Source organism: Rhipicephalus sanguineus, chromosome 2 (genome assembly GCF_013339695.2).
Source record: "Rhipicephalus sanguineus isolate Rsan-2018 chromosome 2, BIME_Rsan_1.4, whole genome shotgun sequence".
NCBI classification, from domain to species: domain Eukaryota; kingdom Metazoa; phylum Arthropoda; class Arachnida; order Ixodida; family Ixodidae; genus Rhipicephalus; species Rhipicephalus sanguineus.
Window position 1 is genome coordinate 152,486,432 of NC_051177.1, and position 22,768 is coordinate 152,509,199.

At 47.1% G+C, this 22,768-nt stretch overlaps 1 protein-coding gene across 1 annotated transcript in view; it reads right to left on the reverse strand.

The window, feature by feature from the left end:
• Positions 1-364: 364 nt before the first annotated feature.
• The window catches only part of LOC119383809 (apical endosomal glycoprotein), a gene marked incomplete in the record, with an annotated part of 34,128 nt that continues 11,724 nt past the window's right edge, over positions 365-22,768 (reverse strand). The window contains 8 exon segments of the mRNA XM_037652103.2: positions 365-596; positions 7,704-7,953; positions 9,796-9,912; positions 11,504-11,597; positions 12,871-13,021; positions 13,855-13,960; positions 20,660-20,818; positions 22,625-22,709. Of these exon segments, the coding sequence (XP_037508031.2) occupies positions 551-596; positions 7,704-7,953; positions 9,796-9,912; positions 11,504-11,597; positions 12,871-13,021; positions 13,855-13,960; positions 20,660-20,818; positions 22,625-22,709 (1,008 nt within the window).

The following is a 22,768-nucleotide window of genomic DNA, read 5'->3' on the forward strand; positions in this document are numbered from 1 at the left end:
GCTTATTTATGCGTGTTCCGGCATGAGGGTACTTGAGGTACCGTCAAGCCTTGTGGTAATAGAGCGACAGGGGCATGAGTAGTAATGGTGGAAGTGACAACGCTGAATGGCTTCAGTGACCTGGAAATATTCGTGTGGAAAAATTTGCTTCAAACCCTTCTCGAGATTAAACATGAAGTCATTCAATAGAGCTTTAGCTTGAAATAGTCGTGGATTCAGTAAGTTTTAATTTATGACTTCTAGCGAGCGCTATGACGCTAAGCAGAAGACAACAGAGAAAGTCAAAGACAAACAAAAGCTCTCTAACGTGCTCCTGATATTTTAGAGGCGAATGGCACGTTAGAGATTGAATGAAACGTCTTACCCTTGGTTGTGCCCAACGTGTGGTCTTTCTGCACACCAGTCGTATTGGAAACTGTGGCACCCCGGTGTCGATACCAATGTGCGTTGTTGAGAATATTATTGCTGGTCCAGCCGCACATGTCCTCCTCGAATGAGCAGCTTCCGGCGGGAGGACAAGGCACGCTGCCGAGGCTGAGGTCGTCTACGGCTACAACTGCTCCCGCGGCGTCAGAGGTTGTGGCGTCGAACACGATCTGCGCAGGCCGAAATGCGTGTTGCGCATTTTGTTTCTCAGTGCTTAAAAGTCGGGTTGTGGTGGCGAGCCCAAGTGAGGAATGAATATCGGAACAGTGGTACGTACCCTCTGGCACAGTGTTTACCCAGGATTTTTGCAAGAATGCACCGCTGCCTTCAGTTAGGCTTTGACATCTCAAGAAAACCAACGATGACAGAAGACATAGCATACAAATGCGTAAACTTTCTCGTCTGTGCGTGTGTATGTCAAGACTTGAACAAATAATGAACTAGTGTATACACCAGAAGGGAGGAAGCTGGGCGTGTTTGTAGTTCATAGCACTTGTCCTGTTTTTTCTCTCTCGCCTGTTCGTTTTTGGCACTATGATTTTTACAGCACAACTCGTGTATATTATTCCCGTTGGCTTAGGCCCGATCCTATGGGCAGAGAGGTGCTGAGGTGTTCATTTGCTGATTATTTTGCCGAAGATCAAGCGCGTCGTGTTGCGTAACCTGTTTACAGAATTCCTTATAGTTAAAAACACGATTCCTGTCAACAGATCAGTTATAACACCTTGAGGCACGCTTGTTTACAATTTCAGTTTAAAAATACATTTTGAATATTGCGCGGTATATGAGTTATTTAGTATCACAGGAGACAGCAGGCTGCAGAACTCTTCATTAGTGTCGATCAGCCTCATTAAGTCGACCCTTAAGAAAGCGAATATTCCAGCTAGGGTCCTTGTGAAGCCAAAATCAATGCAATTTTACTACAAAGAAGGGAAAACAGCGGAGAATTTTAGACAAACACAAAGGAAGACAGACGACTACAGGGGCTGACTTACCACTGATATCTACTTCTGCGAAGTAGGGACATTTATACCATGACAGTCAAAACACAAGTGACTACCATTATTGTGCTATCATCCTTCTGACATCAACATCACCACATCACCACTCTGTGTCACAAAGGCGCGTGAATAATCTGAATGATACAGTCAATTTCTTTTTGAGAGAAGGTCAGAGTTGCCATACTGACACATTTATCTTTAAGAGGTACTATTTCAGCTGCTTCAATTATTTTTCTAGTCTCTTTTTTTTTCTTTGTGTCTGGCAACAATAGCTATGTCGCGAAACTTCGGTGCGCAGCCACAATCCCTACAATAAATACCGAGGTGGCCACTGGCAGGTCTTTGTAAGTTATACTCGTGTTCCTTCAGCCTTACATTTCAGCACCTTCCTCTTTAACCTACATATCTTTTACCGCAGGACAGCGGGATCGAATACATATGTTCCGCGCATTCTACGAAGCTGAGTTTATGGTTTTATTGCGATAGCCAGTGTATGGACAGTCTCGGCTGATTTTTGCCGTCGCCGTCACCGGTGTCATGCACCGTATATGTATAAGTATGTGTGTATATACAAAAGTCCCGAAGAAAAACTAATTCAGAAGAATGCTTGCGAGGCGCGGAATCGAACCAGCGACCTCTCGCCCCGCAGCCCGTGGGGCTAACGACCACGCCACAAAACGCAGATCATTCAGGGAGCTAACGGCGAGCGTTATATACACACCCTTTACCGCAGTACTTAGGACGGCAGGCGCTTATCAGCGTTCCTTCATTACCAGCGGGATGGCGCGAGGAGCGCAACGGGCGCATTTAAAAGTTGTCGGCCAGCTAGCTCGCTTCTTCTAATATTTGCGCAGGTAGAACCTTGCACTTCCGCTGTCTGCTCACGCGGTAGTTGATGCAGGGGGGCAGGTGATTCTGCAGCGTAGCAGCGCGTCGATCACGGGCCGCTTTTCTTGCTATCCCATTCATTGCTTCGCCCTTGCGGCGAAACTGTGACTTTTTTGCGCAGTACTGCTCCTTACTTGCTGTGTTCACTTTCGCACACATAGCACACATAGCACACATAGCCGATAGCGTTTTTTCGCGCAGGGAATAAATAGCTCATTGGCATGCTTCTCTATCTTTTTAAAATTATGCGGAATCCCATGCATTTATGGTATCACAGTAAACTTTTTACCTCTGTTGCAATCTCACGCTCATTGCTTGTCCTGGGTGCTCTTTATCTTTTTTAGAAGTGACTCTGCGACAGAAATTAACAGATGTAGCGGATACCCTGCTGTCTTGAGACGTTCGAGCTCTTTACTAAAGCTCTGTGAAATTAAGTGGGGACATGGTTTGTTTAGAGCGTTAATGAAGCATGTTGCGGCAATGGAGCTTTTACTAGCTTTGAATGACAAGAATCAAAAGGCAGTAGTGGCTTGTGGCGCGTGGCTCATACACCCAGCAAATATGAGGTGGGACAAAACTAAGCTTCAGATCAAGAAACCTAATGGTCAGCCCGCTGGTAACTTGTACGTTAGAACAAGTGGCTTAATGTAGCCCCGAAATTAATTAAACACTGAAAACATTAATTGTTCTAGGGCCGCTTCTCTCTGTCTAGAATTACTAAAATCATTCTCCATAAAAAAAACATTGGTCAATCTTGAACATTTTAGTTGGTCCTGCAGTCGCCTATCTAGATGTGCTAAAAAAAGATCAATCAAAACTGGTGCTATGCTGAAACTAATGCAGAGCCCGTTAGTCTGAATATAAACCTTGTCATCCCATGTTTCAAACGTCGAATTTAGGTACATAGTTAAAGGCTCTAAAATGCATTGCACCGATAAACCTGTCTCATTTTGAAAAGCGCTGTAACGGTACTTTTTCTATACACTCATCAATACACAGGAAAAGTTTCTGATTTGGCAAGGAATGGTATAGGCCCTTTGTATCAAAGGAGCAAGCATATATATATAGCTTTCGTCGTTACAAATGTCTAAAAACGCAATCACATCGTCAGATTTTCTTACGAGGAAGGGTCATTTACGTCCAGTTTCATTCGTTTTTCTTGCAAAAACAAGCACACGCGTTTCTGTCACGTATCGTTTTCCGATACTGTTACACTTAGCGGTGTGTCTACTTTAGGCGATATGCCTATGTCCGCTTGCGCTGTCGAAAGTGAACAACACAGCAAGTAAGCAGCAGTACTTCGCACAAAATCATACACTTAGCTTCGTAGAACGCGCGGAACAAGTTGTGTATTCGATCCGGTTGATTTTTCGGTAAAACATACGTAGGTCAAAGAGGAAACTGCTTAAATGCAAGGGTGAATGCACACAAGTTTAACGTACTGAAAGCAATCAGTGGCCACCTTAGTATCCATTGCAGGGATTGGGGCTACGCCCCGAAGTTTCGCGAGACAACTGTCATTGCCAGGCACAAAGAAGAAAAAAAACGAGAGAAATAACTGAAGCAGCCGAAATAGTACGTCTTAGAGATAAATGTGTCAGTATGACATCTATAGCCGTATCTCAAAAAGAAATAACTTTTTATCATCCAGATGATTCACGCGTGCTTGTGACACAGTGTGGTGATGCGGTGATGTTGATGTCAGAGGGATGATAGCACAATATTTGTGGTCACGTGTGTTTTGACTGTCATGGTATAAATGTGCCTAGTTCACAGAAATAAAGATCAGTTGTAAGTCAGCGGCAGTCGTAGTCTGTCTTCCTATCTGTTCTTGTAAATTCAGCGTTATGTTCCCTTCTTTGCACAATGAACCAACTTACCCAACCCTTAACCCTAGAAAGCAATTTTACTCATAATATTTCCCTTTTAGACAGCGGCCCTCGCAATTAAGTGCCTTGAGTATTTTAAGCTATAACGGATATATTCAGCCAAGCTAGAGTACTTTTAATGTCGGAATGACGGAATGTCGGCCAGTAATGGCTGGCGTTGGGTAGCACTTGCTAGTATTGTTTAAAGGGAAGCTGAAGCACATAAAAAATGACATCCCTGCTGAATTCCAAAAGCGATGTGACAGTTCTCAAAAATTAACGCAAATAGCATTTTTTTGCCAAAAACAGAGGCTGTGGCCTCAGGGCTTCGAGAGATGCTGAGCGAACGCTGTGACGTCATTTTCGGTACACCGCGTCATCTGCAAATCAACACTTTTGAAGCGTGGCCTCCGCGATTAGCTGCAGCAAATGCAGATCACAAGTTACTCACGGAGGCCACGGTTGGAGATACGAGAGACGCTTTTTGGCATTGCACTCAGCTGTTTGTCATTATGCCATATATCGTAATCCAGCTGCAGAACTTTGAGCTGCTCAATACTTAATTGAGCCTTCGGCACATAAACAGTGCTCTCGCAGTTCGCATTAGTGAGCGGCGAGAACTTTCCATTAGAGTGCAGTACGGCTCCGCTAAGAGGAACTGAAGATGACGTAGGTTTCCACGCCCACACTTTCGGCGCGCTCCCGTGGGCGGAGCAAGGCAAACTTTTCTTTCGCGTATGCTAGACCTCCTGCTGCAACAACCTCGGAAAAAAGTTACGACATAATCAACCGTAATGTCGGTCCTTGCTAACCACGAAGTTTTATTGAATTCTAAAAGCACATCAGCTTCCCTTTATGGGGTCCCTCACCAACCCGATCTCAAAGACGAGCGAGTTCTCACGTTCAGTACCCTTATTACAGGCGATATCTCGTTCTCGCCACTTATTTCTTAAAAGCACAGGTACAATGCCAGCACTAAGCGTGGACCCTATCAGGATTTTGCGCTTGTCAGCTATCCGCGGTTGTCTACGCATGCGCAGTCCAAAACACACAAAATGAAGTGAAATCAGTTGATTGCGAACGATATTCACGCGAGACAAGGAAGAACGGGAAGGCAGCTGCATGGCAAAGCAGTGTTGGAGACAATCCACAACTGATATTTCGCGTGTGTGGTCCAATCAAAAGTATGTAACGTAATGATGTCACGTGAATCACTGCTCTTGCATCACGAAGTGCGCCGGAAAGACGAGAAACGCTAGGAGAGAATAACAAGCTCGGTATTTGTATTTTCAGAGGCTGGTGAAGGGTCCTTTCAATGTAGGCTAGTGTGGCCTAACGCTCGCCACATTCGTGTATTGTAGGCTATCCGCTCCTATAACGACTAGGTAAGCATATCTGCTACTACCATCCTGCAACAAATGCTCTAGCGTTGCTTGGCCCTGCAAGAACGCGCCGATAAATGCTGCTAACGATATGCGTGTGAATTTGCCGTAGCGTGCATTTTGTTGTCCATAGAAGCGATGTCTACGCTCAAACGTGCGGGCCGGTCTTACGTCGGACTGTACGCTACGCTTTAGGCGTCATAGTGCAGTTGACATGCCTGGCAAGCACGCGCCATGCACACAACTGTTCAATTAACACAAAGACGCCAGTCTCCCGCCTAAGGCGTGGCTCAAAGAAAAGCAATGCGCCATATAATATGCACCTACTTACTGAATGCTATGCGTAAATGTTGATTTCGATGTTAAATTGGACCTGCCGCGCTAACTTGTTTACACCAATCTTACTATAAAAAAATAATCGTTTCTGGCTCGGCATGTATTTTAGTTCCTGCATGCGAATTATCAGAGTCAGAGCTGCCGCATAGTTAAACTGTATAGTTTACACGTGAAACAAACAACCTTAAATAAAGTTCTGTTAGAACGGTCCTTAAATATAACTGAAATATTCAATGAAATCATTCGTTTGTGTGAGCATTCTCTCTTAAGTTTAAAAGTTCCTGCACGTTTAAAAGTACAGTGTACTATATAATCTAATCCAAGGCACAGGCGGGAACCGACAGATACAAATACACAGAGGTATAGAGATTGCCTGAACGGGAATATGGAATAAGGAATAATAAGGAACAGACCAGTTTCTCTGAGTCAGACTTATACGCGTTACAGAAAATAAGTAACCGATCACAATTACAATTACTTCCTTTAAAATGTAATTGACTACAGTGGTCAGTTACAGCTCCAGAAAAGTAACTGCGCAATTAAAGAAATGTAATGGATTACTTTCGCGCTACTTTCCTTCGAAAAATTTTATTGTCGCCCTTTGTGTGTGTTGTTGCTTTTATTCCTGTGTGTGTGTGTGTATGGGCGTTTTTTTTCTCTCTCTATACGCTCTTTCTTGCCCCTATTTCCCCACTCCAGTGCAGGGTAGCTAACCCTATGCCAATATCTGGTTAACCTCCTGGCCTTCCTCGTCATCTATCTCTCTCTTGCGTAACACAATAGCACAAGTTTACTCAAACTACAACGAACTAGTGTGGCTTGCATGGTAGAGAGAAGGCTGGAGGCTTGCGTAAATCATTAGCGGTAATCAATCACAACAAAATATAATTGAATCAACTAGAACATTACAGTTTCGAAAAGTAATCGATTATATTACAAAATTACACGAAAATGTAAGTTATTCCAGGAACTCGATTACTTCTGACGTGTTAGTACAACTCTGGTCTGAGGCACGTACTCTTTTTCAGGCTTCTCAAAGAATTTTGAAGTATGATATACGTAAAAGGCGCATATCGTACCATTTGTATCTGCCTACATTACAATAATACATAGACCAGGCTGGCAGTACATGGGTAAATTCACTCATGAAGGTTTTGGTGAAGTAAATTAGAGGCACACAGCTGCCTGGCGTCGTCGAGTAGCTCTGCTCTGTATTACCATGCATTCCAACTTCAAGCAACAAGCCTGCCAGCGTGCGGCCTTTAAAGGAATACTAACATGGTGCAGCAAATCTATTTGGGCTGGTAGCGTCTTTTGAGGGCTTCATTGTTAGCTTTTTGGAAAAGAATTCAATTTTTGGAGAAGAATATAAGGTTGAGCGCATAAGCTTTGAATTTAAACAGCTGAATGTAATTGTGACATCACTGAGTTTCTTTCTTGTATTTTGGTGGTAAGGCATTTGAAATAATTCACTCAAGCAGGCTAACATTAGTCTCAATGACCCTTAGAATCAATGAAATGTATCTTTTAGTGACAATATTTACGCTGACCTTAACAGATTCCTCCAAGATCTATGGCGATAGCAGCGACTCGGTGCGGTAATCTCGAGGAGGCGTCTGCAGCGCCTGCACGTTCTCTTTGCGCATCTTCAGCTTCATTAGGCGAACTGTCGCGGCGGGAGTGCTGGTTTTGTGCTGTGTAAGGGCAATTTACTAGTATAATAGATATCGTTTTTAGCTTGATTGTTCATTTATGTATCAAAGGAAAGCAAATAAAGAAATTGATAGTTAGGATGCACTTACCGTAGGAGTTTCATGGTAAGCAGGTAGGTTAACGGATGCTTGGCGCCACTGTTTGCTGTTGTCTTGATACGGGGTGTCACGCCAGAGTGCGACCTCCTGACCTCCTTTGAGCACTCGGGTGACCCTGAGCGTTTCCGCAGGTGTGCCAGTAAGGAAGTACCAGAAGCGGAAGCACTTCGGCTGAGTCGGGTCGTACCAATTTTCAGGGCTAACCATGCGGCCACCAGGATTCTTGCCAGAACGAAGCGGCCTGTGATATTGGACATAGTTGCGTGAAGCGAAGAAAAAGTGTCACTGGTAGATATGCGCGTACGACAAAAGTAGAGAACATTTTTTTTGCAATCGTTCAATTTGGGAAACTTCAGTTCTAGCTTAACGTATCTGCGAAGAAAGTTACATATTGAGGATTTAACTCTCGGGTGTTATGTGGCATGAGTGGCTCGGATAAAAAAATAAGCTGATTCAGTGCATTGCCGCAGAATTTATTGCAACACTTTGTACAGCGCCACCGCCACATACGTGTCAGTGCATTTATTGATCATTTCTTTTTTTCGCTCCCCTCTCTCTCTCTGTCTCTCCCATTTTTCCACTCCCCTTCCCTTTCCCCCGGCGTACGGTAGCCATCCGGACTGCTGTCTGGTTAACCTCCCTGCCTTCCCCCTTTTGTATTCCTTCCTTCCTTTTTCGACTCAGCGAATCGTGACAAACTACGGTCATGATTTGCAATTCAACAGATGCAGACATAACAACTACCTAATTCATTCTTGACAGAAGCACTGATGTAGTTTGCGTAGGTTTAATGTAAGTTCTTAGTTGAGAAAACCGTAACGAGCTTACAACGCCATTGCCTCGTCAGCAGATTCTGAAAGCGCTAACTGCCTTCCGGCAGATATAATCAATGATATTTGGTTGAAGTGAAGATGAAGTATGATAAGGGATATCTTTCAAAACACCACAAGACATTTAAACAATTCTCTAAAATTTCGTTATACCAGAAAAAGAACAAAAAATAAAGTAGCGAGAGAAACAGCACAAGCACATAATATTAAAAATAAAAAAACTGATTTGGGACTACTTTACTTTATTGCGCCATATAAAATCTGCTCTTCATGCTTCTTTACGTATTCCCATTGTTTCACCATATTAATGAAATAGAAGGAGTGGGGTAAAGGGCAGTGAGCCTTATTGGCTTAATCGATAAGTACCAAATAGAGATTTCACTGTATCACCGAGCTGTGTTTCTCAACTAAAGGCAGTATATTTGCACTGATGCCAAATACAGTGTTCAGGTGCACCTTGCCTTACTTTGGAATATGTGATGAAAGAGGCTTATGAATCTTAAGAAAAATTTGGCGCAAATAATAAAAAACGGAAGTAGTTGACATGCAGTGGAGATGAAAAACTCGAAATTCATCATAATGTGACAGGAAACACCTATGACACATAAGGCCAAAGTGACAGGAACTAAATGTCAACAAGTACTTCGCTACAGAAAAAATATTGAGCCTCCATATAACCCCTTACATGTTCATTTGCCAAGTTTACGTGTAAACACCATGAAAAATACTTCTTCAAAACAAATTACTACATGAATATGCGTAGGGTACATGTTTTGCTTATTCATTGTTATCGAGCTTCGCTGGAGCAAACTGTAACACATGTTATCACTAGGCGCTAAGCTACAATGTTCTATCTAAAGTTTCTCCAATATTTTGATTAGGTTGTGCGAATGACACGAAAAGCGGAACACATTCTCGAATGTACACAAGCACCAGCAATGAAGCCGAAGTGCACTGTGACTCATTTATCAATAGCCGACTCGTTAAGGTAGATAAATCAGAATTTCGACGACCGACTACTGCGCTTGCCCCTATTGGTGCACGTTGAGTGTTCTTTGTAAATATTCCTCGACAAGGAATTTCGTCAAGCAAACTTTAAAAAAATGGCCACTCCTCCACTTGCTCTTTCGGTTGCCGTATTTCGCGCCACCGGAATAACGTGACAGCATTGTTCCCTCATAAAGCACTGTACATTTAGGAAACATCCAAGCCTGGGTGATAGACGTAACTTGATGTCCGTATTCCAGCCTTACCTGTGGGTGACTCGGTGGTGTGATCCGCGGTAGGTTTGAAGCTTCTGGTCGTGCTTGTGCGTTCCCAGTTGTGCATCTGCCACCCGCACGAATCGGACTCGAAGTTGCACCCTCCAGCTGCAAGATGTTGCACAACCATGAGTTAAGGAATGCTCCCGAAACCTACAATCGTGATGGCCCCTGCCTCATGGTATTTCACTGCACTGGAATGACAGCTATACTGAATTCCGTTATCTTACTACCAGCACTGGACAAGCTTCTGAAACCATACATATGTCATAATATTAAAGGACTTCAAGCACAATTGGCGTTGCCCGTATTATCCAGTATCGTAATCGTCGGTGATTTTTGGCGGAGCTTTCACTAAGTCGCGCAAGCCTCGACACAGCGAAAGTGGACGATTCTGAAGTGTAATCTGGTTTCCTCTAGGTTGCGGCTGGGTTTTAGCTAGGTTAGTCACAACAGGCATGTCCAAACTCCAGAACCGAGCGTTCGTACCTCTCGTAGATCTACGGGCACGTCGTCGTTGGCGTAGGGCTTCCATCGCTTCGGGCTCTTCTCGAAGCCGTCGTTGCCTCTCCCGTTCCCTAGTATGGCAGCTTCACATTAGTCGTACCAAGTCTTTCTATCTTTTTATTTTTATTCCCATTATGTCTTTCTATTATTCTCTCTCTGTCTCTTCCTATATCTTTCTCTCTCTGTAGCGGAATTTCCTCCTCCCCATCCTCCTCATCACTATCACATATCTCCTCCTCACGCTCACTTTTCTCACCCACCCCCTAGCTACACTATACTATACAAGGCTATACTACGGTCTTCTGGCGTGCCTGGATAGCCGAGTGGCTATAACGTTCGCCTTTGGATCGAGGGTACGCGGGTTCGAATCCCGTCTCGTAAAGAAATTTTTTTTCGGCAAGAAATTTTCGCTTTCCCTTTCTTTATATCATTCTTTCCGTCTCTCTGTTTGTCTGTTTCTTTCCTTCTCTCTCTCTGTGCTAGTTCTCAGGGATACTACAGGCCACGCCGTAGCGGTGAGTAGTGGAATCTGCCCAAATTCTGTGGCACATACCCGTTCATGATGATGATAGTTTTCTGATGGGCCGCACATTACGGCTAGCTTAAGTAGCTTCGTCGTTAAAAGTTCTTCGTAACATATGCGCACAAAAGTCAACAGAACATTCCAAACCCTAGTGACTAGGAAAGTAAATAAAAGCTGAACGAATAAAACTAGTACTATGTTTTCTTTGACACTTCAATATGTTATGCAACGTGCCCTGAATACTGTTTATAGGGGCTTTACGCGTTGTGTAAACGGTCCCCGAGGAACTTGTGGAATTGTGGATTAGCTAATTATGCATTCACGGTGCTCTTTCGAAGCGTTAAATATTTTAATATTGCAGATACGAGTGTTCATTTTTTCCAATACGCATACCGTAAATAACCCTCGTTCGCGTATTCGCGCAATGTTTCAATAGAGCCTGTGCAGTCATAGGTGTACATCAGGCCCGTACTCAGGAACTTTGTTCGGGTGGGGCACTTGCTGAAACCCTTGACTATTTGAGAAAAGCGCCTATTTTCACGATTTATTTTCGAAAAAACACCATGTGTCATAAAAATTTCGGGGGGAGGGGCGGTCAAAATGCCTTCGATTAGCTATGAAATGCTTAGTAAAGCGGCTTTACAATGACAGAGCAAAAGGATTACGTACATTTGTCGCTGCTGCAGCTGGTGTCGTTGAGGACAAAGTTGTCAATGGCGATCATGCCTCGTTTACCGGCGAGGAGCACGGCTTCGAAGATCAACTGCGATAAGAAAAAAGAAATAATCAAAAGCAGTGGCTTATTCAAAACATCTGCAGCAGTCGGTGATGAATGCCTCAGAAGCCTCATCGTTATAGGAGCAGAAAGTACCAAGGTGAGCGCTAATTTTCGAATCGTTTATTGCAACAAGGTACACAAGCTATAGAACAACATTTTTCCTGCGCAAAGTGCCAAATAAAACACCATTACTCATCACATCGACGTCGTCGCACTATCTAAAGAACAACTCACCGAAGGGAAGACGGAAATTCATGCGTCGCTGATACACAATTCGCCCAGTTTCCTAATATTAAAGGCCTCTATTAATTATTGCGAGGCTTTTTCTTTGCTTCTGCCAAGAATCCCTATCTTCGGCCGTGGCTCACGATAATGTGCATGGTAACACGCAGGCAAATGCGCTCCATCTTTACCTTCTTAAGATAGCTCGTGTTCTCTCGCCCGCTCATTCACGCAGCGTCCGATCGGGCTGACATGCCAATCTTTAGTAGTCGTGATGTTTTGCTTATGAATGGCAGCCGACTTGGCTTTTGTAGCTTGGCTTACGAACGTCGCAGACGTGCGCATAACCGCTCCGCAAATCTCTCATTAGGCGTTGTTCACATTTATTAAGGCGCAACCCATGGATGCCTTAAAAAAAGCGCAAAAACTGACCGTCGGCGTCCCTCGGCGCCGGCCTCAACGCAAGCGATGCAGAAATCATCATCACGTGACGACGTCACTATATGACGTCATCATAACCTCACAAGTCGCATCGTTACATCACATGAGGGCGTCAGCACATGGCATGATCACTTGGTCAAAGGTGTGCCGGTCACGGAGGCAGTGCAAAGCCAGATGAGATGCAGGAGGGTTGCAATGCCTCCGATCCTTGAGGCAGTGAAAAACCATGTTAGGTACATAAAGCTTTCGGACGGAGGCGGGGAAGGATCAATACATCCATTGACAAGAAAAAGTAGATTTTTCTCGCCTTCCAGTCGTGTTAGGATAAAGCATAAGGGGCCCATGTAAGTTCTTTTTTTGCTGTTTTGACATCACTTTATGGTTGAAAGTTCATGACATCTGTGACAATTTATTTGTTATTTTTTTTACCCTTAACGTACAGAGTACATTTAAGAGGAGAACAGCAACGCACAACAGTAAAAATAGGAAAGCAAAGCATGTCTCACCCAAATATATTACAGTTAATTGAGTGTCTCGCTGCCTGCATCTGTATTATTGGCTGCAAGAACCCGCAAAGGAAACTATTGACGCCTACCTGATGAGGATCATCTGAGAACAGCTGCACCTGGCCTTGCTTCCATTCTTTGCCTTGAGGTGATGAGCGTGTCCACAGCAGGCTGTTAGACTCGTTTTCAACACGCTTCATGAGGTTCAGTTTACCAACATTTGGATGCCACATGTTGTACCTGGACAGAAATATAACTATATAGTTTGAACTATGTCAGCTCTAGTTACTGTTTCCAAAGTTTTCTATATTCGAGAAGTTATTTGCTTTTGTTGTGAAATGTAGCGTCTAGCATAAATGTTTATACATTGTTCAGTAATAACTTCGTTTAGATGCCGATTATTACGTGCCACGCAAAACAACAAGAACGTGTCGAATTGATGTTCTGAAGGTGGCTAGTAAGAACAGCCCTGAAATAACCTGATCCGATAGATTCATGCAACATAGCCTTGAACAATAGCGCAATGCACTACATGAAATCCCTGACACCAAGGCAATTAAAAGCCAAGTACCAAAACATTGCCCTTTGGAATTCCTAACTATGTGTGGCTTTCCCATCACAAATGAAATCAGTTTCTAAGTATGCTCTTTTACACATGAAAATATTGGGACGTTACTCCATGTTTCGCATGCTACATCTAACGCTTGCCGGGAACTGCAGTTGGGATAGGCATGCGGCGAGCGCTATGTCCTCCCATTGTTCTAGGACGAGTTAACCTCGGTATTGTCCTTCTGACACTTGTCTCATGCTGTTCTCTATCGAATGGAATAATGCGGTCTGTTGCATATGTATTTAAAACAGCAAACAACAATTGCTGCTTCAATTCGCGGAATGGTTTTCTTTCAGTTGTTCTGTTGACGTAGGCGAACAAAATCTCAGAATCTCAGTCGTACACACTATCTCGGTAAACATTTTCGTGCTTTATGCGGCTCTGCGCATATACAAAACCATCCGCACTAAATGCATAGACCAGTTTCACGCAGACATAGTGTAAAGTGCTTGCGGTTGCTCACCAAAATGTGAAACAACGGCCCGTGCCGGGAGTAGGGCCCATCTTGATTGAAACCAGGTGGGCGGAACTTACGGCGAAACGCAGGTTCTGAGCATACATGTAGGGACCTGCACAATGCCGGAAAAGAAACAGCCCGATCCAAGTTTTTTAAACGCTGCTCGTTTTCTAGGTAAATTTCTCTACTGCTACCTAAAGGTAGCATATACACTAACTCGATGCTAGATAGATAGATAATGTGGCCAAGTACCCTTTGAAACGGGTGGACTCAATGAAGTGTCCTAGCCATATAAAAAAAAAACCACGCAGGAAAAGAAAACATAAGTTAAAAAAACACACACAGACACGTCAGAATTCAGAGGTCACACACTTCCAGCGCCGTGAATGTCCGCCGTGAGTGTCCGCCTTGTGTCCCTCCACCACACTTCGAGGCGAGCTTTCATCGTGCGCACACTTTTGCCGCAGCGGTTTCCCTCCGCATCGAAAAATCCGAGGGCTTGCGGCAGGGTGGTGCCCTCTGCCGTAGGGGGAGTCAACTTCGAACAGCGTAGGAGCAAGTGCTCCATAGTCTCCCGCTCGCGACCGCAGGACCTGCACACCGCCGTGCGCGTCTCAGGGGCGCAATCAAAACGGCTTCGATAGTCGAGAGTGCGCAGCGCGCCCGGCGCCCGCCCAAGCCTCGAAGAGGAGGGCGCCACCACAGCTGTTGTCGTACAGCGCTGGCTCCGCTGCAATATCTTTCTTGCTTTCCCGGTAGAGGTTGAGGGTAGTCTTGGGGAGCATGGCTGAACGCCACATTTCTCCCTCTGCCTCGCGAACCCGGTCACGAATGCCTTTAGCAGTCTCTCGTTCAGGTCCAGTTTCGACATAGTCGAGGAGGCCGTATTTCCGCCTCAAGAACATCACTCCAGACCTCCATTGAGTGCGGATGCCCTTGATGTAGATGTAACGAAAGAGCCTGCGTGCCCACCTGTTGTCATTCATGGTCCGTAGCGGACATTCGAACGAGATTTTGCTGTGGGCCTCTCGAGCCTCGAACGAAGGCCATCCGACATCCCCCTGGATAGCCTCCACGGCGACGCGGCCACGGCATCCCAAGGCTATGCGGTCGACCTCTCGTTGCCCACGTTCCAGCCAATCCCGTGTTGGGGCTAACAGACATATGGCAGAGTTAGCGTAGGTAAGTCCAGGCACATGCACGGCTTTCCACAGGTCGCGCACCATGTGGTATCGGCTGCAGCCCCACAGGCATTGTCGACGCAGTATGCGGTTGGCTCGCTGTGCCACTTGTCTCAAGTGGGTTTCATGCCCCGGTATGAGCTTGTCTGATGTGGACAGTAGCACGCCTAGATAGCGGTATTCCTCCAATCTGGGAAGCTCCTCGCCATTTGGGAGTACCAGAGCAGCGTCGCCACAATCACCAGAGAACCGGAGCACCGCTGACTTCTTCGCAGTGAAGGCGAGGCCTAGAGTGGCAGGTGGTTGGCTGATGTCTCGACCAGATGCTGCAGTTGCGCCTTATTTTCGGCCAGTAGCACGAGGTCATCCGCGAAAACGAGGCCGGGGAGTGTCCAAGTCGTTGGCGTGCCGTCGTCTGACCAGTTGAGCTTGAACCCCACACCTGAATCCAGGAGGGCATGTTCCAGACCCGCTGTATATAACATATACAGCAATGGGGAAAGAGGGCAGCCTTGTTTCAGTCCCCGCTGTACTTTTACTGGGCGCGTGCGTGTTCCACCAAAGGTGGTTTCAACTGTGTTGCCAGTGTAGAGCCGGCGCAGTAGTTCGATCCACACAGGCGGCATATTGAGGTCTTCCATCCGAGAAAGAAGGTGTCCGTGTGGCACGCTATTGTACGCCTTGGCTACGCCCAGAAAGCAGGCGATTAGCCCGCGCGATTCCCTGCGTGTAATCTCGATGCTCTGTATGAGCACAAAGAGATTGTCCTCTCCTCGCCGATCCCGACGGAAGCCATTTTGCAGCTCAGTAAGTGGTTCCTGCGCCTCCGCCCACCCACTCATTCATCTCTTTATGACCTGTGTGAACAGTCTGTACAGCACACTGGTGACGGTGAGTGGTTTATAATCGTGTAGTTGGTCACTGTTGCCTCCCCTCTTGGGCACCAGGCGCACCTTGCCGCGGCGCCAGTCCTCTGGGATGGGGTCACCATGAATAATGCCGGTGAAGATGGACGCCAAGGTCTCTCTTGCAATCTGTCCGAGCCGTTTCACTAGCCCAGGGGGAATTTCATCCAGTCCTTTGGCGCTGTGGGCTCCAATGTTGGACATGCCTCGGTCGATTGCCACACGGGACACCTTCCACTCGCACTCCGCCGTGGTGCCGTTGTCCATCTCACATCCTTTTTCACGAGGCTTGTATGACACTCCCTGTTGTTCTGGCGACGGGTTGTGATACATTCGCTGCATGTGGATCGTCAGGTGTTCTTCCAGGTCTGCGACAGCGTGACCTGTTGCGTCTCGGAGAGTAGGAATGGGGGCCTCGCGGTTGAGCGACGATATATATGTCCATAATTTGCGTGGTCCGTTGTTGCCAGCTTCTGTAATTGCACGCAGTTGTTCTTGATTGGTTTCCGCGATTTTCTTCTGGACCATCTGTTGCATGTCTCTCTTGGTGCGCAAGAACTCCTGCCACGCCTGTTGGCATTCCTCAATCGAGACGCGCTTTACTGCGTATCGGTGAGCTCTATTGGCCTTACGTCTCGCTTCAAGTGCCGTCTTCACCTGCTGGTCCCACCAGGCCTTTGGTCTGGCGCCACCTCGGGATTGGACTCGCTTCTCATAGCGACACATAGTGCGTAGTAGCTCTCCCACGAACCCCTCGTAATTGGTTTGGTGCGCATGTATGTCATTCTCTTCGAAGTCCTCCGCCACTCGTTCAAAGGATGTTGCCGGTAGGTAACGTCGAGCTAGCTTGCGGCATTGTGTCTGACGATTCCGATGAACGGAGGTAGAGAATGTCAGTGCGATGCGATTGTGGTCGCTACCCAAACTATAGCGCCCACTCTCATCCACATGTACTCTTGTCAGGTGTGCCGCAAGATTAGGCGATGTGAGAATATAGTCGATACAAGATCGACTATTTCTGGCACTCCATGTAGTCTCGTCTATGCAGTCGAGGCGAAGGTTGGCGACTTCAAGGGAGAACGTTTCTGCTAGCTGTAGCATAAGTGCACCGTTATGGTCCTGGAAGCCATCGATGCTTTGGACATGTCCGTTGAAATCTGGATCTCTGTTGGAACTCCAGCGCTGAATGTCTTCCGCGATACATTGGGCGATGCATCTGTTTTCAGCATTTTGTCCTGGATCAACATTGAAGTATAGGACTGCAACAAGCACTGGCATGCCCAAGATAGCACCCGTCATCCACATGTGTTCCTTCCAGGATGCTTCCAGTTTCTTCCAGTTGCTGTTTATGTCATTGCGCCACAAGACACCTATTCCGCCTCCTTTGCGGCAGCCGGGCTCCCTGTTGCTTCCCGCCCATTGCCAATATGGGTGTACCGGTGGCTCCTCTAGTCCGAGGAGGTGAGTCTCCGCGACTGCGTATAGTGACATCTTCTCGGTTTCGAGCATCTGGTACAGCTCCTCCCATTTGTTACGTTTCCGCTCTCCATGCATGTTGAGGAAGCCGACATTCGCATGGGCCTCTATTTTTTTCCGGCGGTGGCGGCAACGTCTCTTCATTATGGTAGGTTTGGGAGCATAGCGTGTTGTTTGGCCAGCTGCGGCCACTGTAGAGCTACCTGTTGGCGGACAATGTCCCCCACCATGTGGAAGAGGTCGGGGTGCGCACCGGGGTTGGGTGGTCGCCACGGGACCATTGCATGGTGGGTGGTGCCTTTGTGTGGTATCCATGTCTGCGGAGCTGGGCTCGCCATCGGTGGGCATGGCTGTGTGCTTTGGATCGGTAGATGCGCCGTGTTCATCAAGTACATCGGGTGGGGGAGGTCCTGGATGCTGTCTCTGAACTCCCTGTGCGGCGTGTTCCGAGTCCCAGCTGCCATCCCAGGAGGTTGCGGGGGCGGTGGCGCGGCTAACGTCTCCGGGCAGACGAGGAGACATTTGGGTCTGACTTCCACCGAGGTGTGTGGTTGGGGTTGTCTCTGCTCCTTCGAGGCCTCTGTAGTCCTAAAAAAGGGGGTATCACTTGGGCCAGCTGCGTCGCAACTTGGCGCGTTGTAGCTGACAGGTAGTGAATACCGTCCTGAGCTAGTCGCTTTTCGCCTGCCAGTATATCGGATAGGTCAACAAACGTCGCCTTTAGAGCTCCACATAGCTTCCTAAGTTCAGTGTTAAGGAGCATTGCTTTTGCCCGTATTGCTTTGCCTCTAGTTGCAACTTCGGGGGCGGAGCATATCACCAGCCTCTGCGTAAGTGGGGCCACACTCTCCCGTATGGCCTGGACGATATCTCCAGGCTGTGATCCCTTAAGGACATCCTGTATCCCGGCGTGTATGACCACGAGCCCTGCACCGTGGCTTTCGTCTTCACTGTGCCGTCGGAGAAGATGCTGTAGCCTGGCGGCAGTCGCCTTGCGTTCGGACCTTTGCATCACGAGTGCAGTATTGTCCCATAATCGCCGGAGAGCGCCCGCGATTCGTGGTGCATTGCCATCACCGATAATTAGAACCTCGGGTGCAGAGCCTGGCGCAGCCTTCTTCGTCTCCTGTCGTTTTGTTTTCTGGGTGTTGGTATGAGGCCGGCCACTGGCTTCAGTCCCATTGCTTTCAGCTTCTGTCTTGTGCCCTTTTTTCCCAGTCTCTTCAGGATTCCATGCTTCGCTGGCTTGTTCCTTGCCTCTATTCGCAGCATCGAGAGCGTGGTCGGCTATGCATTCGCCCAGCCGAGCATCCTCGCTACTGTGCATGGTTGTTTTCGAAGCGCTACTCCGCTCTTGTGGCTTCTGTGGTGATTGGCCGTTTCCCTCCTCTGCTTCCGGCTGTCTCACTTCTCGAGTGGTTTCTTCCGCAGCCTGGGAAGAGCAGCTAAGCATAGCATCTTGGTGTTCTTGAAGGGTCTGCTTCGCTATGGGGTAACCGCTCGGATCAGGTTTGGCCTGGCAGGCCTCTAATTGATCCTTCATCGCTCATACAGCCCTTCCGAGTTTCTCCACTTCCTGCTCTGATGCTCGAAGCCTTGTTTCGAGTGACACCACTACGTTGCAGAGGTTGCATGTGAAGGGCGCGACATCTACGGCATCTGTGCATGCGAAGTCCGTTTCATCTAGGTACACCCACCTCCGGCAGCTGTCACATTGCACCATCGGCTCCTCGCGTTCCTTTCTCTTCGACCGCTTTGCCATTTTCTTGCAGGTAAGCGAGAAGAACGGGCGGGCGGTCAGACAGAGTGTCACAGGGGCTGGTGCGCTCTATGGGACGGAGTGTCGCAGGGGCGCCTGCTGGCAGCGCCATCAAGTGGCAACCTGACGAAACATTCTTGATTTTGCGACCCGTTTTAGCTGTTATAGGTTAACTAGGCACGGTGAAACCTGCAACCTTCGAATAACGAATATGATGCTCTACCAATTGAGATACGGCTCCGGTCGTCCCCACGTCCACTTCATTGGGCATATCTGTGCATTTAAACCTGGGAGTGTTTGTCAGCGCCGAGCGCGTGAAACACTCTTTGTCTGCCTGCTGGCATCACGTAGGACGTGATCTTTTTTACAAGCTGGCAGCTGACCAATAATCGCTCGCATACTACCTGGAGGCATCAAGTCAGTCAGAACGAGAAAGAGAGAGAAAGAACTTTATTCACGGCACAACGACGTCGTTGAAGTTAGCTTGCTGGTGCTTCGAAGGGCGGTGGCCAGTAGCTAGCCACGACCGTTTCGGCCCAGTTAATCACGTCTGCCTGAACGCGGTAGTCAGTTGTCCACAGGAGTGACTCCCACACCTCGAGGGAAGAAGCTGACAGTATTGTCTTGGAGGTGGTCTCCTCTCGAATTCCCAAAGAATGTAATATTGAGTAGCCTTCATGCCATTCTAATGTCGGTAGTGGACGGCATACGTTTTGAGATTCTTTCTATAATAAGCAGCAAATTCGTTATATGTGGTAATTCATTCCTTCGGGAAGCCTCGACGTCAAAAGCGACAAATCACTCTGGGAACACGGGGAATTTCACAAGGAGCCGAGTTATCCCACTTTTCGGTGCGAACAAGACTCTCACTATGAATGAACGAAATAAGTGAACCGTTCAGACAGAGTTGACGTCTTCAGGTCACATGCGAGGGATTATTGGTCAGCGGCCAGCTCGTAAAAAAAACCTTGTGCTATGTGACGCCAGCAGGCAGAAAAAGAGTGCTCCACACTCGCCGCCATGGCTACGATCGGCGCTGAATAACACTCCCAGGTTTAAATGCACAAATATACCTAATGGCGTGCACGGGGGCACAATCGCCGCCGTAGCTTCATTGGTGGAGCATCGGACGCGTTATTCGAAGGTTGCAGGTTCGTTCCCTGCTGGCGGCAACTCATCTTTTCGTCCACTTTAATTCACATTTATACCATATTATTGCAAATAAAACCCCTATACATTCCTTGGCAATATTGTCTATTATTATCATTAATATTGTGTCCAACAAAGAAAAATGAGCCCTTAAAATAACCCTTCTTCCATACATTCTTGATGGGTAAGATGTCTACACAGCATCAATATTGGCACAATGCTTCGATATTTCCGTAAAACTACAACATGTCTAACAATAACCCTGGTTGAACCTATTGTAAACTACTGCAGTAGTGCATCCAATGAGCAGGATTGTGGATATTCATAAATACTTTCCGCACCTTTATGAGAGTCGCTGTCGGAGGGCTGCCACAGAAATTTGGGAAACTCAGTTCCTCCAAGGTTCAGAGCCCACGTCATATCAGAGGCCTTTCGCTCAGGGAACCAGCCACAGTTCAAAGGATCTGAGAAGCTGCAGCTCACCTTTTCGGCAGCTTCGGCTGAAAAGAAACAACGTACTCGGCAGTTGTTTCCCTGTAGTCCATATTTACTTTTGAACACTTGTCATTAGAACTAGGAAAATAGGCAAAACAAATTCTTTCTTACTTTAAAGGGCCAGTAAACAAACCCGCGGTCCAAATGTGGGACGACGCGATAACTGCGTACTTGTACTATGTGAAAATGCTGCCTCAAGAATTTTGCGAATAAATGCTGTAATAAGGAAGTTACAGGGTACAAACACCCCACTTTGGCAGGTTTTGGTTTCTCGCTCGGCCTTGCCACGCTTCTCGGCAGCCAAGAGGGGCAGACGTAGCCCGCTACCGTGACTACGCCCACTTCGGCAACGTAATAGACGTCAACGATTACATCATGGCCACGCAGCCGATGACCGAGCAAGGCTTCCTCCACGTGTCGCTCGTGTGAGAGCTAAAGTCCCTTAATATATATAGAAAGTAGCGACACTCTCCTCCATATCCCCTCCAAAGTGTCCAACCCCCCTCTCCCAATGTCAACACCTTATCTATATCCTTTCCTAAACGGCCACCAGGTGCGGGCGCCTGCCCTATAACCCGGCTCGAGCCACTTTCCTATCAAGAATGCTGTGTCAAGCTGATAACGCGCGCGTTTTCCGGGCGACGTCCCGTGAAGCGGGCAGTTGGAAGGCGGGAGAGGAGGGTGCTCGGCGTGGCGGATTGGTTAAAAGAAAGACGGTACTTTCCCCAAAATATCCAGGGACTTTAGTGAGATCTAGAGTCACTGTATATGCTACCTTTAGGTACCAGAGTAGCGCATAGGCCCGGCTAGCAACCACAGCTATGCGGTGAAGTCGCACTTCGTTTTTGCAGGCGACATGCCTACCGTGTGGCCGATTAACCTGCCTGGCGTGTCGAAGACCGGCGATAAACATTGGCTGTCGATGGCTAGTGTTAATTCAGTTTGCTGCAGCGGCGGCGTTAAGAAATAAAAAAATTGGCCCAAGCGGCAGCTTCTCCGCAATGCATGGTTGCTAGCGGCGTTGGAAGACAGATGCGCAACTCTGCTACCTAAAGGTAGCATATACAGTAACTCTAGTGAGAGCGCCGCTAGGGTCCCCCTTGCAGCACGGTGAGAAAACGTGGTAAATGCGCGACCAAAACTGCATCACCGCAAGGCCAAGCCGCCGTCTCGTAGTGCAGAGGACCAATCGACGAAGGTGGTGCGACGTAAAGTTGCTCATGAGCAAGATTACGTTACTTCGTGTACGAGGAGGATTGGACAGGCACAGGAGAGGGACGCGGGAATTGTTTTTCGAAATGGAACGTCTGCGCGGCGCGCAGCACTTTAATATTCATAAAATGTGATCGCAGCGGCTGTCTTCCCGAATTGGCGAGCTTCTTTGGGAGATGTAAAAAAAAAGTAGGAGCCTGTTTACTGGCCCTTTAACACTAAGAGACATTCTAAATCCGTGGTACGAACTTGTGTTCAGTGCACACCAATTATGAAATTGATGTCGCAATCGCAACACATAACATGTTTCTACGTCGTTAATTTTGTGTACTTTTGAGTAGGTTACAAGAAACACGAAATTTGTCACACAAGTAGACTGAAATGCATAGAATACAGTGCTGCTTTATAGTCCCTGATTTCATAAAATGCAACTGATAAATGTATTGAGCATGGCTTTAAGTGTCATTGTAAAGCTTATGCTAAGGATATGGTAACACGACAATATGCTGTACAGAAGGTGAGAGGGCCATGAGGAAGACCCGAACTGCACCACTATTGTATCGCAGGTTTATTATACGTAGTACAGTAGTAGTACTCACATCCTTCACTCTGGCTGTCTGGATGGCACATATTATACTCAGGACGGTCAATGCTCACGCCAACACTGTTAGCCAGGTACACGAACTGGAACAAAAACGCAGGCCTGCGCTGAAACCGCAGCACAGTCACAGCGAAGCTGGAAG